The sequence below is a fragment of the Staurois parvus genome, unplaced genomic scaffold, assembly GCF_062004578.1.
Source record: "Staurois parvus isolate SC_StPar_1 unplaced genomic scaffold, SC_StPar_1.0 ptg000394l, whole genome shotgun sequence".
NCBI lineage: Eukaryota > Metazoa > Chordata > Amphibia > Anura > Ranidae > Staurois > Staurois parvus.
Genome location: NW_028318190.1, coordinates 4,279,263 through 4,294,319, shown reverse-complemented (window position 1 = coordinate 4,294,319; position 15,057 = coordinate 4,279,263). Strand labels below are relative to the sequence as shown.

General features: G+C 41.0%; 1 protein-coding gene across 4 annotated transcripts in view; it reads right to left on the bottom strand.

Moving 5' to 3' along the window:
• Positions 1-15,057, bottom strand: part of PHACTR4 (phosphatase and actin regulator 4) — a 134,883-nt gene that overhangs the window by 59,719 nt on the left and 60,107 nt on the right. For 3 of the 4 annotated variants that reach the window (XM_089686260.1, XM_089686259.1, XM_089686261.1), the window contains one exon: positions 14,679-14,746. The exons of the other annotated variant lie outside the window; for it this stretch is intronic. In XM_089686260.1, coding sequence (XP_089542386.1) covers positions 14,679-14,694 — 16 coding nt within the window. In that variant the 5' untranslated portion in view covers positions 14,695-14,746. The remainder of the gene's footprint in view (positions 1-14,678; positions 14,747-15,057) is intronic. 4 annotated transcript variants of the gene reach the window in all.

The window sequence follows — 15,057 nt, the reverse complement described above, 5'->3', positions numbered from 1 at the left end:
ACTGGACCTGAGCTCTGTCCACATTAAGGAAAAGAATAGGCCAATTTGAACTCATTTCTCCCCAGCAGCATATGCTTACCTCCCTTCTATTTCCCTGCCACTCCACTTATCCATCTGGAGTGAAGGAAATTTCTCTGTAGGCAGTGAGTTTGCCAGAGTTGTAGTTTACAAAGGGCTATATAGACTCATGTGACAGCACTGATGGACCTTTGGACTCACATACACTACCATATCCAGAAGTACATTTATGCTGTGAGGGGTGGTGGATCCAAGCAAACATGTTGTTTTACCCCAAATAGACAAAGAACAGGCTTGCTTTATACCAACTGGGAATCTGTGGCAAGACTAAAAGAAAAAAAAAAAAAATAGGAAAGATTTTCTCCACTGTCAATCCATATCTTACCTAACAGAGCCTAGAATAATTCTTAAAGAACAATGGGGGAAAGGCCTAGAGCAGAACTAAAGGCAAAACCTTTTAATATTTTGGATTAAGAGTGGGTTATAGCCCTTCTTTTTTTTTTTTTTGCCATCTGTGCCCCATTGGGGAGATTTACCTTCACTCCCTATCCCATAGCCAAAATAGGAAGCAAGAAAAAAAATAATGCAAATTAAGGGAATCCATTGGGCCCCACCCTCAGGTCACTAAAATTAGTGTCCCCATTGGAAGATTTCTGCTCTATGACTGTTCTGGTAACAACCCAAAATTAGATTTTCTTTTACTTTCACTTTTGACAATAATGGTAAACAAAGCCAATAGAAAGGGGGAATCTCCCCACCAGGGGCAGAGGTAGCAATAATACCTGACATGGGTTCTAATCCCTAAAAAAAGTTCTGCCTTTAGTTATACTTTAAAGCATCATGAAACCCAGCTATTACAGTATGATAAAGTGTAAATACATATAAACCGTTTGAAATCAGCGCAGTTTGGGAGTTTTTCCCATCAGCTCCAGCCGATTAGGTCATTTGCGCATGTGCAGTACACTTTGCATTCAGGGGACACTGCCTGGCCCAGCTATTCAAGCAGCCAGAGAGCACAAAATCAGAAGGAAGAGTAGGCGAAGATGGAAGTGCTGGGCGTGCTGACAGCTCAGCACTGGATAGCTTTATTCCACAGGTAAGTCTGTCATATTCTGTTAATATGCAATAGATACTAGCACATTATAGCATCAACCACCTGGAGATAAATAGTACTTTAAGCAGAACAGGTCAAAAGATTTGTAAATATACCATCAAAATCTGCACTGGTTCATATGTAAATATACCATTAAAATCTGCGCTGGTTAAAATTAAGGTCAAAAGACTTGCCACAAAAGACTCACTGCTGTAACTGCTGCCACGGGAGAGTGGTGGGCTGAATAGTTAATCAAAAAATGCTTTCTCCGTTAGAGGTCTCTTCTGTCGTACATGTACATTCTGCCTGACTGTGGGTAACATGATCTGAGCCACACATGCACAGCTCAAACCACATTTACGGCCCGCTCTGAGTGCATTGGCGATGTGACTCCTATGCGCATGTGTGGAAGTGACATCGCCACGGCCCAGAAATTCCAGTGGCCAAAGATACCAAACCTGGAAGGATATTCGAACAAAGTTTAAAGCTGCTGGGGATCAGGGAGAGCAGTGACAGCACAATGCTGGAGGCAAGTATGACATAATGTGCTAGTATGCAGTGCATATGCCTCATAGCATCTGGCACATTGTAATCTGGAGTGACAAGAGCAAAATAGAGCTTTATGGTCAGAACCATAAGCACTATCTTTGGAGAGCAGCCAAGGCTTATAGCAACAAGAATACCAACCCCATTGTGAGGCATGTTTTGGGGGGGTGTGAGCTTTAAAGGCACAGGAAATCTTGTGAAAATTGATTGCAAGATGAATGCAGCATGTTATTAGAAAATACTGGCAGACAAGTTGCATTCTTCTACATGAAAGCTGTGCTCTTGGACTCGACATTTACCCTATACACAAGGCCAAGTTGACCCTCCAGTGGTTACAGTGGAAAAAGATGAAGGTTCTAGAGTGGCCATCACAGTCTCCTGACCTAAATATCATTGAGCCACTCTGGGGAGATCACAAACGTGCGGTTCATGCAAGACTACCATAGACTTTGCCTGACCTGGAGGCATATTGCCAAGACGAATGGGATCTATACCATCTCTAAGAATTTGAAAGGGCCTCATAGACAATTATTACAAAAGGCTGCACGCTGTTCTTGAGGATGAAGGGGGCAATAAACACTATTAAGAACTAAGGGTATGCAGACTTTTGAACAGGGATCATTTAATTTGTTTAGTTGTTGCCATGTTTTGTTTTGAGATTGTGTGCCATCCTGTAATGACCTACAGTTCAATATGAATCCTATAAGAAATGAAAGAAATGTGTGTTGCCTGCTCACTCTTGTTTTCTTTACAAATGGTACATTTTATTACCAATTCTCTAAGGGTATGCAAATGTTTGAGCACAAGTGTGTGTGTGTGTGTGTATATATGTGTATATATATATATATATATATATATATATATATATATATACATACACATATACACACACACACACACATTGGGTCATGGGTTCAGTTCCCAACCATGGCGCCTCCTGCATGGAGTTTGCATGTTCTTCCCGTGTTTGCGTGGGTTTCCTCCGGGTACTCCGGTTTCCTCCAACACTCCAAAGACATGCTGGTAGGTTAATTGGCTCCTGTCTAAATTGTCCTAGTTTCATCCCTGGCCACGCGGGATTTACTGCATGGTAGAGGTTGGGGAAAGACCTGGCAACCTACCCTGTAAAAATAATTGCTAAGAGAATACATGGAAAAAGTCGCTTATGAGTGATGGTCCATGCAATCGCCAAGGGTCGGATACGACTAGATAGATAGATAGATAGATAGATAGATAGATAGATATGGATTCCCCCCTCCAAACTTCTGATCAAACATTTTCCAGAACTTGAGCTAGCATAAGGGGTTTCTCAGTGAGTCATCATGTGATTCACAACATACTCCTCCCTCTCTCTTACACCATCCTATGCTTTCATAGTATGAGCTATTCTATCCAAGTACTACACCCTTGTTCTTACTACTACAAGGAAGTACAAGCTGAAACACTACATATGTACAAGGCTAATGCCAATATTTCAAACAGGACAACAAAACTATTCTATTTTTCACAGTGGAAATAAAAGCATAAAAAATGCCATCAAGAAATACTGGCCCTTGTAAAAATGTGTAATTTGTAAAATTATTTTATTTTCTGCTAGCACATGAGACATTTAAAGTGGACTTACCAGTTGCCCTATAGCGGAGAACAAGCTCCTTTTTGCTGCCAGTAATTTAAATCTATAGAAAGGCTAAAGTACCCCTACAATGTCTTTCAATGAGATAATGGACAAGGAGTCTGCAATCCAAGAAAAAAATGATCACAACAATAATGTTCTCTATACTTTCATGTACTATAAATATTTATCTATTAATATTGCTAACTTATCTTTAACACAAGTCAACTGATAATGCTAGTTGCCTGGTTTTTAATGCTGCCCCTCTTGTGCTAATAGTTCAGTCAATGACCTGGAACAAGTATGCTCTTGTGGGTTTACTTTAAAGAAACAGAAAAAAAATGCCAAACTTTCCCAATGCATAAGTCAACATGCATACGTTGTGCTATACTGCTCTCTTGTGGTCTGTGAGAGACATGAAATAACTAGATGAAAAAGGAAAAACCGGTTCATATGTACAAGTAAATAAAATGGGATTTTTTTTATTTACCTGTAAAACCTTTTTCTTGAGGTATATTACAGGGCACTGGATCAGAGTCATAGGCTTCAATGTACACTGGCAGCTCCTAAACTTGAGATTAGGAGCTTTTGGCATTTTTTTTTTTGCCAAAGCTCCTAAACTCAACTCCATAAAAGCCTATGGTTCCATATACACATAGGTTTTTAGCAGAGTTTAGTAGCTGCTGCGTTTAGGTGAGGTTAAACCTCCCTTTCCTGAACGTCCAAGAATCGCATTCAGGAGAGAAGCGTTTTGCCCGCTGGCCATGGGAAAAACACGGCACCACACTTACATGGGTTTTTGCCACGTTTTGCATTTTCCCTTTTCCATGGTCAGGGTAGGCTAGTGTACATGAAAGCCTTAGAGCATGGGTTTTCCATCAGCCTTCAGATGATTGGACATTTCCATACAAAGCTGTAAGGCACCTTTCACACTGTCCTGCTGCAGTTTCCCAGTAGCTCAGTGTACCTGCAGTTTTCATGCGTGTTACCTGCGCTTTCCATTGACTTTTATTAGATCAGGCATTTTTGGCATATTTTTTGACAGCACACTAAAGATTCAGCATGCATGACTTTTGATGTGCTTTGAGAAAACGCAACAAAAACTATCTGATCTAATAGAATTCTACAAGAGAGCATGGATAACCTGCACGAAAACTGGGCTGTGGGGAAACTGTAGCGGGGCAGTGTGAAAGTGTCCAAAGAGCTGATACACACGTGTGGATTGAAGAGACTTGCTATTGGGGCACTCAGCAGGGGGAGAGGAGCCGGAAATGCCATCGGGGGACCCAAAACAAAGAGGATCAGAGCAGTTCTGTGCAAAACAATTGCACAAAGCAGGTAAGTATAACTTTTTTTTTTTACTCTTTCCTATAGAATCACTTTAAATATTACTGATGTGGGTCAGTTCTAGTGCTTACTTCTGTAGATTATGATTCTGGGTTGACTGTTCCTTCAGCAAGAGGTCATCCAGGTATCCCACAATGGGAATACTCAGAGAGCAGCGGGGTTAGAATAGAAGCTAACAATTTGCTGAAGACTCAAGGCACTGTGGAGAGGCTGAACAGAAGGTTAATAAATTAGTAGTGTTGTGTGCCCGTAGCAAAATGCATGCAGCACTGATGCAAAAGGAAAATGGAGTTGTGCATCCTTAATGTTCACAGAGGCCAGAAAGGTCTCCCAGTTGAAAAGAAGCAATGACTGACCTTCAAGTTTCTGTATAGAATTTCTGAGCCCCAAGAAACCTGGTAAGAATCTTCAAATCCAGAATGGGGCAAATGGCTACTTTGGCCTTGGGAACAGTGAACAGGTTGAGGAGAACCCCTGAAACCTCTCCTCTGTTGGGACAAGGCCAATGATTTCCTGCGAGAGGAGAAGCTGAAAAGCAGTATAAAGAGCTTTGGCTTTTTTGGGGGAGTGCAGTAAATTTGACTTCATAAAGGGGTGTGTGGAAGGGGGGGGGGGTGCAGAGATCAAACTTCTAGTTTGTAGCCCCTAGATACAGTGTTTCAGAACTAATCACTGAAATGCCCCAGACCCAAGGTAACTGCGAAGTCAACAAGTTTTTAAGCATTCCTCCAACCTGACAAGCATTCCTCCAAGTGGAGGCACTCCATTGTGAGGAGGGTTGTTCCCAGACTCACCAAATTTGCAATTTCAGGTCTTACAGCAGAGACGTAATTTCAGTTTATAGTTGGAGGTCTATGAGGACTTTTTATTCATACTTGAGCTTATCTGCTAATCCACCAATAGTAGAAAGCCACAAAAGAGAGCTGCTGATGTTGGAGGACAGACAATGGGTATAGGATTATAACTTTTTTTTCCCTATGGTTGAACTGGATGGACGTTTGTCTTTTTTCAGCCAGACTATGTAACAATCCATTATAATGGATCCAGGGTTCTGAGCCATATTCTTGAACCAGAAAGTCTAGGTCTGAAAGTTAGGCATGGTTGCAACAGCAGGTTGCAAAGCAGGACCAGATACAGAGAACCTTGAAGAGAGCTTCTATCCCATTCAGAGGGTCCTTTTTGGCAGTCATTTCTCTAACAAGGACAGTTACTATAAGGTTTTTCTAAAGCAAGAATGGCAAAGTCTAGGATTGTGACTGCCCACTCCTTTAGGAAGAGGGGCAAAAATGTTTTCTGGATGATGCCAGTTGCTGTAAACTACAGGCCCTAGGGAGGCGTGTACAACTACATCCAGACTCTAGGGAGGGAGAGAAGACAACCAGGCTGGCCACAGGTTGTGCAAAGGCAAAACGTGTGTAACGCTTCAGTAAGGATAGAATTTGTATATGAGCTCAGGAGTGGTATCAGCGAATTAGGCCTAGTCCTGTGCTGTATCCCTCAAAGCCAGAAAAGCTCCCACCCTCTATCTACTCTTTCGGAAGCAATGTTAATTTTGACGTCAAATTTCGATTTGGTTTTTAGTCAGTCTTTTGACTAACATGCCATTTTAGTCATCTGAATTGTTTTAGCCTTAGACGTATTTCAGTCGACTAAAATCTCCAGTATTCTATCGGCAAGCTGCATTGGCTGAGAGATGCAGGCTCCCTGACTGCCTGCTGCCTGGGAGTTCTGACACAATGCCCTGCAAACTACAGAAGATGAACTCCTCTATTGGATCCATGTCTGTCTGGATGTTACGTGGTTAGTATTTCCCCTCCCAGCAAGGTAGCAGTGCCTCCCCAGACTGTCCACTCCTCTGCCCTGTGCACTCACTCCCAATTACTTCCTCAACCCCACTTGCAGGTCATCTCCCCATGCTCAAAATATAATGCACCCTGCCCTGTGTACTACCTCACTTCCATTTACTTCCCCATTCCTACCTGCAGCTTCGCATTGCAGCCAATAGAGTTTACAGTTTTTTGTTTGTTTTTAATATTTTAAAGTTGCATTTCTGTTTGTCAAAAACCTGTATTTTTGTTGATGAAACTTGGTTTTATTTATAAAAATGTTATAAATCACAACGGATAAATCTGTGTCTGTAATGCATGTTCAAACCCTAATATCATAAATAATAACATGTTATTAGATTTTTACTCCAGGAGTATATAATGTAGGGCTGAAACAACTAATCAACATAATTGATTATAATCGATTATGAAAATCATTGCAAACTATTTTCATAATCGATTAGTTGGTTAGCCGATTGGATGGCCTGCATACAGAATGCATTATTTGTTTACCTATCAGAAAATACAGTGCAGCACACATAGAACTCAGCACACCGTTCATACATGTCAGTATACACAGTGCAGCACACATACAGCTCAGTTCACAATTCATACATACAGTCAAGTCCATAAATACTGGGACATCGACACAATTCTAACATTTTTGGCTCTATACACCACCACAATAGATTTGAAATTAAACGAACAAGATGTGCTTTAACTGGAGACTGTCAGCTTAAATTTGAGGGTATTTACATCCAAATCAGATGAACGGTGTAGGAATTACAACAGTTTGCATATGTGCCTCCCACTTGTTAAGTTAACTTTCTGACTGCCCATCACATTTCTTGAGGTGCTAAAATACCAGAATAGTACAAACACCCTCAAATGACCCCTTTTCGGAAATTAGACACCCTAAGCTATCTGCTGAGAGGCATATTGAGTCCATGGAAGATTTATTTTTTTTCCACAAGTTTCGGGAAAATGACAAAAACTTTTTTTTTTTTTTTTACACGAAGTTGTCATTTAAATGATTTATTTCTCACACAAGCCATAGGTATATGTGGAATTACACCCCAAAATACATTCTGCTACTTCTACTGAGTATGGGGATACCACATGTGAGACTTTTTGGGAGCCTAGCCACATACAGGAGCCTGAAATCCAATGACCACTTTGAAAGCCTGAAGGTGCGTAACTTCCTCATTACACTTCCTCACTACCTATCACAGTTTTGAAGGCCCTGACATGCCAGGATAGCCCCAAACCCCCCCCCCCAAATGACCCCTTTCTGGAAAGTAGACACCTCAAGGAATTTAAAAAGAGGCATGTTGAGTATTTTGCAGATCTCATTTTTTTCTCACAAGGTTTTGAAATATAAAAAAAAATAGAAAAAATATGTTTTTGTTTTTTTTCTTCATTTTCCAAAAACTTGTAGCAACAAATTAGATCTGCAAAATACTTACCGTGCTTTTGATCAAATTCCTTGGGGCGTCTACTTTCCAAAAAGGGGTAATTTGGGGGGGGGGGGGTTAGGCGATATCCTGGCATTTCATGGCCTCCGAAACTGTGATAGGTAGTCTGGAAGTGTAATGAGGAAATAAAGCCCTTTAAAAGCCTGAAGGTGCTTATTGGATTTTGGGTCCTGTACTTGGCTAGACTGCCAAAAAGTCTCTCACATGTGGTACCCCCATAGTAGCAAAATGTATTTTGGGGAGTAATTCCACATATAACCATGGCATGTGTGAGCAGTAAATCATTTAAGTGACAATTTTGTGTAAAAAAATATATATATATTTATTTTTGTCATTTTACAAAAACTTGTGGTAAAAAAATAAATTCTTCTATTGATTCAACATTCCTCTCAGCAAATAGTTTGGGGTGACTACTTTCCAAAAAGAGGTCATTTTGGGGGGTGGGGGCATTTTATGCCCAGCATTAGAAGTTTATGCCACACATCATTCACTCTTCTAACCACCTGAAGACCAAGCCGTTTTGTTCACACGAAAAAAAATAGTATTTTTTGCTAAGAAATTAATTTAAACCCCCAAATATTATATTTTTTTAAAGCAGACACCCTAGTGAATAAAATGGTGGGTACTACAATTTTTTATGGCACATAGTACTCGCGCAGCGATTTTTCAAATGCAATTTAAAAAAAAAATACACTTTTTTTACTTTTAATGCACAAAAACACAATATATTGGCCAATTGTTTGGTAAAATATAAAAGATAATGGTATGCCGAGTAAATAGATACCAAACATGACATGCTTTAAAACTGCGCATGCCCCGTTCAATGGCGACAAACTGCAAACATTTTTAATATCCATAGGCAGCGCTTTAAAAGCCTTTAAAAGCCACCATTTTAGATTTACAGAGGAGGTCTAGTGTTAGAATTACTGCCCTTGATCTGACGTTCACGGCAATACCTCACATGCAAGGTGCAACCGCTGTTTACATAACAGCACAGGGTCAAGGCTTGTGCACATGGGTGTGTGTGCATAGGAGGGGCAAATTTTTTTTTTTAGTTATTTTGATTTTTTTTTAATTTATTTTTACATTGTACCTTTCATTTTTTTTTATCACTTTTAATGCTATAACAGGGAATGCAAATAACCCCTATAACTTCAATGGGCATTGTCATATATTCTTTTTTGAGAAATCTGGGGTCTATCAAACTCTAGATATCTCCTCTGCCCTTACATTATCTAATCAAACCAAAATCAGTGTGATCAGATGCTTTCCCAACTTACAAATGGCGCTGTTTATATCCTGCGAAACTGAAATGATGAAATGCTTGTAGCTTCCGAATTCTTAGACTATAGAGATGATTGGCACCATTCTGGTCTCCAATCAGCTCTATGGTCAGTTGGCAGAAACACCGGCTGCATTCTCAGGTTCCCCTGATGGCACAGGACTGCCCGAGAAGGCCGTGGAAGGCAGCGGGGGAGGGGGGACATCATCTCCCACTGCTTGTAAAAGCAATCTTGCAGCTAATTAGCCACTAGGATTGCTTTTACATGAAAGTCGATCACCAGCTGAAAAATCGATACCAGGAGGATGCCTGCAGCCGTAGGCATCATTCTGGTATAACCATTCAAATCCAGTGATGTACCAGTACATCGCTGGTCCTTGTTGGGTATATATGCTATGTTCTTTTTTTTTTCGTAAGCAGCCTGTGGAATGAATGAAAAAATGAGAAGAAATCTCTGCCAGAAAAAGTGTGTGGTTTGCCAACCATTAGAATATACCGCCCTGCATCCACCCCCTTCTAATGGTGGGCACACATTAGGTCACACTCTGCCACAAGTGCCAGTTCCAAGATTGAATAAATGTCTAAATAGTGGCACGCTTGAATAAAAATTGTCCACGTATAAGCGGTACCCCATATGGAGAAATGAAGATACCAAGTCCCAAACTATCTTGCCACTGCTCCCCATGTAGTCTGGGCATCCGTGGGGGGCTCCACGTGACTATCTTTTCCCTCGTAAATCCGAAACTTATAAGTATAGCCTGTTGTCCTCTCACAGGTCTTCTACATCTTGACCCCATATCTGGCACGCTTGCAGGGGAGAAATTGTTTGAATGCAAGGCGGCCAGAAAAATTAATAAGGGACTCCTCAACGCAGATGTTTTGCTGGGGAGTATAGACATCTACAAATTTTAGGTTAAGGTGATTTGCGAGGGGCTGAATTTTGTGGAGCCGGTCAAATTCAGGGTTACTCCAAGGATGACAGAGTGTATTGTCGCTGAAATGCATAAAACACATTATACTCTCATATCTATGCCTGGCCATGGCAGCAGAGAACACGGCATATGATGAATCGGGTCTGCGGACCAATACAACCGCAATTCATTTCTTTTAGTAATGCCCATATAGAGGGTTAGGCCCCCAAAAAATGTAAATTTGAAAACCGCAATAAGTTTGCATGCGAATGGTCTGGCAAAGTTTGAATTTGGGTTGGCGGCAATAAATTGTTGTGTTCATAAACTGCTTTGATCCACAATCAACGCATACAGATATTCCGTGAAAAACAGCTCCAAAAATCAAGGAGGTATGTGAAAGACCATGATGTACTAGACCGCTGGTACTCGCCAGTTCACCAAAAGGTAGAACGGCACTAGTACTGGCACTCTGCTGCATATGAGAGTCATCAAAATTTACCGGCAAGTGCTAACAGAGATCAGGCCTGATTCTGCGAACACTGCGGTTTTGTGTGCAATGTATCAAGTGACAGTGACCTACTGACACTGCACTTGCTGGGGGAGAAGGGGGGGGGGTAAGCGTAGGGGCTAAACGCAGGTGTTGGCAGGTGCCGGGGCTGATCCCGCTAATGCTGCGTTTTTGGGGACGCTATACTAATGTGAATGCTGGTATAGTGCTGACCTGATCAAAGATATTGACCCGTTCAGACACTATAATGGAGGTTTATTGTACATGAGCGTGCTCCTGGCAATCAAGGGGTTAAATGTGATGACTGGTGTACTGACGGGCAATCTGACGCTATCTGGGAGGGGCGTGAAAACCACGGGAGCGCGAATCACACACACACACACATATATATATATATATATATATGTGTGTGTGTGTGTGTGATTTTGCGTACCCATGCAGCCCTGTAGCAGTATTTCTGCTGTAGGGTGGTCAGGAAGCGGTTACAGAAGAGGTTTGTGTTACGGCGCTGCGTTACTTTAACTGACAATTGTGCGGTCATGCAATACTGCACCCTAAATTAAATTTACATCCTTTTTTTCCCACAAATTGAGCTTTCTTTCGGTGGTATTTGATCACCTGTGCGTTTTTAATTTTTTGCGCTATAAAAAAAAAGGCTGACAATTTTGAGAAAAACAATATTTTGGACTTTTGCTATAAAACATGTCCAGTAAAAAAAATTAAAAAATCAAATTTTGTCACAAATTTCATCCAAAATGCATTCTGTGACATGTCTCTGCTAAAAAAAATCCCAATACGTATAAATTAATTGGTTTACATGAAAGTTATAGCATTTCCAAATGGCGGGAAAGATACTGGGATTTTAAATTTTTATTTATACTAATAATGGCGGCTATCAGCGACATATGGCGGCGATCAGCAACTTATGGCAGGACTGCGGCGGACATTTTGACACTGGGGGGGAACTGACTTGGGGTCACTGACATCCCCAGTGACACCAATACAGTGATCAGTGTAAAAAAAAACCACTGACACTGTACTAATGGCACTGGGGAGGAAGGGGTTAACTTTTTTTCAGTGAAAGGGTTAGGGGAGTGTTTTACTAGGGGGCAGGGGTGTGCGCTGGACGGGGGCAGGCTGATCGAGAAAGAGAAACTCTTCTCTCCCTCTTCAGCTTGTCAGGGAACTGACAGATAGCAGGGCTGTGTGTAAACAATGCAGCCCTGCTCTCTGTCAGCGATCACTGCTAATCCCGGGGAAACGGCCGGTAATCACCGGCCATGACCCAGCGGCTGACACCCGTGGGACAGGTAGGGCGCGTGCGCGCCCCCTACCTGTTTTGCAAAACTACGTTTTAAAACGTGGTTTTGCCCAGCCGTGCCGCTCTGCAACCGTTTTATTGCGGTGGCTGGGTGGCAAGTGGTTAATGGCTCTGTGCAGAGAAGATCAGCATCTGAACCCAGAGAAGCTGGAGGCTGATAGACTGGAGGTAATACACGTTACATTTACTTTTAAAGTCAAAGTTTACCAGTGTTGTGCATTATAATTAAAATTATTATATCCATGAAACAAGTCTGAGCCTTTAGTACTACTTATTAGTATATTAACCCCTTATAGTAGTGACTATCTGCTGTTTTTGTACAATAAAGGGCTCATTCTAGTTTTTTTTAATCCCATGACAGGCGAAAAAGAGCATGTTGCTGCTACTTAATGCCTTAAGCTTGCCTTTTTTTTGAATGAGAATATTCAAACATAAAATTCTTTGCACATTTGATGACTGGCCAAATGTCGTTCAAAAATTTCACTTGTTTTTCACATTCAATTTTAAAATGAATGTCATTTCTGAACAAAAACCACATGCACTTTCTGAAAATTTGTTTGATTGAGAAAAGTTTTCTAATCTGCTCTGTCAGATTTTCCCGTCACTGTGGTCAAAAGCAAACGTTGTTTTAACCCCACTAACAATTAGAAAATCGAAGGAACGTTCCTAAAACAAACATTTTTGAAGGAAAAATGTCTGCATGTATGGCCAGCATAAGTGACAGCAGGCGCAGGTAGCTTGCATCAAGCTACCTGCCTATGACAAGGGAGTCTGTCATGCATAATATTATATTACAATCCTGTCTGAAAATCTGAAAAACAGTTTTTTACATTTTTGATCTTTAAGTCTGATAATATGTACCAGATTCAACCTCTAATAGTGTATACAGTATATCTTTTCTGTCTGTTATTCTCAAAGTGGATACATTATTTTGTTCCCTAACCATACATCTGGTTATTTATATTTAGCAATGCATACAGATACTCAAAAATAAATTGTATTTTTTTAAATTTTACATATTAACTAAAACACTCCAAACTTGATCAATTGAAACAATAAGAGATTGTAGTTGACTAACTGAAAATTGGAATTGATTTTCATTATAGTTTTTGTCAATTGACTTAATTCTAATTTTATTTTCGTCTAGTTTTCATTACTGAAAACATGCAGCTGACAACTACGACAAAAATATTTTTGGCAACAAAATTAAAACTGTTAGGGAGAACAGAAGTTGTAAGAAGAAGGGTCAGAAGTGGACTTTGAGGGAGAGGCTGAGGGATCCTGTTTGCAAACCCTGGAAAAACAGGAGAGTGTGCCAGAAGGAGTTAGGGAGGAGGGCAGACTGGGGAGAGCAGTCAGGACTGACAGAATCAAGATCCTTCGATGAGATATGCTACAGTTAACTGAGCAGAGTTAGCCAAATGTGAGCAGACAATAGGCCGGTGACCCATTCTTATTGTGCCTATGCTAGCAAGTCTTGAAGAAAATATAATAAAGCAGGGATGCACAACTTGTGCAGCCTTACGCCCAGGACATGCAGTTCCGGGTGCTGGGCAGGTACAGTTTTCTTCTACATTTAGCCCTGCTGTGAGCAAGCAGCAGGGCTTACTTGTCAGGTGGAAGCAATCGGGCAGCCAATTGCTTCGACACATGCTGCTGGTAAAGTGCCCCATTTCTCCTCCCATCCCCGTTATTTATCCAGGGGCTCCACTTGCCCATCTGCGGGCTCGGGACTGGCATGACAGGTGCTGGTTGGTGGAAAGGAGGGAGGAGAGCGGACACACATCTGCTCTCCTCCCTATCTTGTTCCCAACATGGAAGCAAAGTGTATGACATCATTTCCGGGTCCCTGCTGTCAGTGATGGCCGGGAAAGTATGTAATGCAGTGCGATCTGCACTGCATTATATTCAGTGGAGCACAGGGGAGACATTCAGGGTCTTTTAGAACCTGGATGTCTCATTAAAAAGATCCTGTCACCAAATAAATCATCACATAGGGGTCTTTTTGTCCCCTATGTGATGAAAAAAAATTATGGATGGCGTTTGTTTTTTATTTTTACACAGAAGATGCTCTTGGGATTTTGTTTTGCCTTCCTCTGAAAGCTGCAGGACATGATAGAACTTTAAATCCATAATATAGAAGAACTGATGTCTATTTGGAGTCCAAATCTCTAAAACACCATGGACAGCGCTTTTACACTTCAAACCTCCAAACACTAATAATAAACAAAGCTAACTCATTTTGTCCTCCTGGCTTTCTAGCTGATGAAAGCCAAAGCACTGAAGAAACAGTTCACATATTTCTCTGAAGTCAGATCCTGAATCGATGGCTTTTTTTGTCAATGAACAATTAATTAGAATCCTCACCAATAGCAGTGACAAGATTCTCAAAATATGGGATCCACAGAATGCGAACAGCCAACCAAATATTATGGTTTAATACTAGCCCACAGTCTGATACTTTCGGGCAGTAACTGGATTTCCCTTGCATCATGCCTCCCGCCCTGTCCTTTTCCGTCACCCATGTCTACTGATCAACTTTTCCAATGGTTCCTTGGATTGGAACACAAGACTACTTACCTTTTAACTATGAATGAGCAATGACTGCTTGTATTGTATTCTATTTTGCTTATGTTCCCAATATTGGCATATGGAAATTGTTAGGCTTGTACGACTTGTTTCTCTTTATAACAAAACCAAAAAACAAATTGAAATGGTTTTATGTCTAAAGTAACTCACCGCTCCTGTCATCCATCACAGGGGCGCGAGGGGGGAAAGGCAGAGTGAAGGTCTACTCCTTGGATATTCTAACAAACAAAAAAAAAGCCCCACAACATAAGTATTTCAAGTAGATGAATTACACATAAAAACAGAGGAAAAGCAAGCAAATAAAGAGTATAGCCTACAAACACAGCGTACAGAAGGACCAGTTGCAGAATCCTGGGATAAAGCATTGATAAAGACTCAAATACCAGACATATGCTTCTACACCTGGGTGGATACATTGGATTACATGGCCTTCATGGAGGTGAAGCAGCAGATTATAGGTTCCATGGTTCATGCAAAATTCACTTTTATACCCAGGGACACTCATTACAAATTTCAGAATATGTAACCC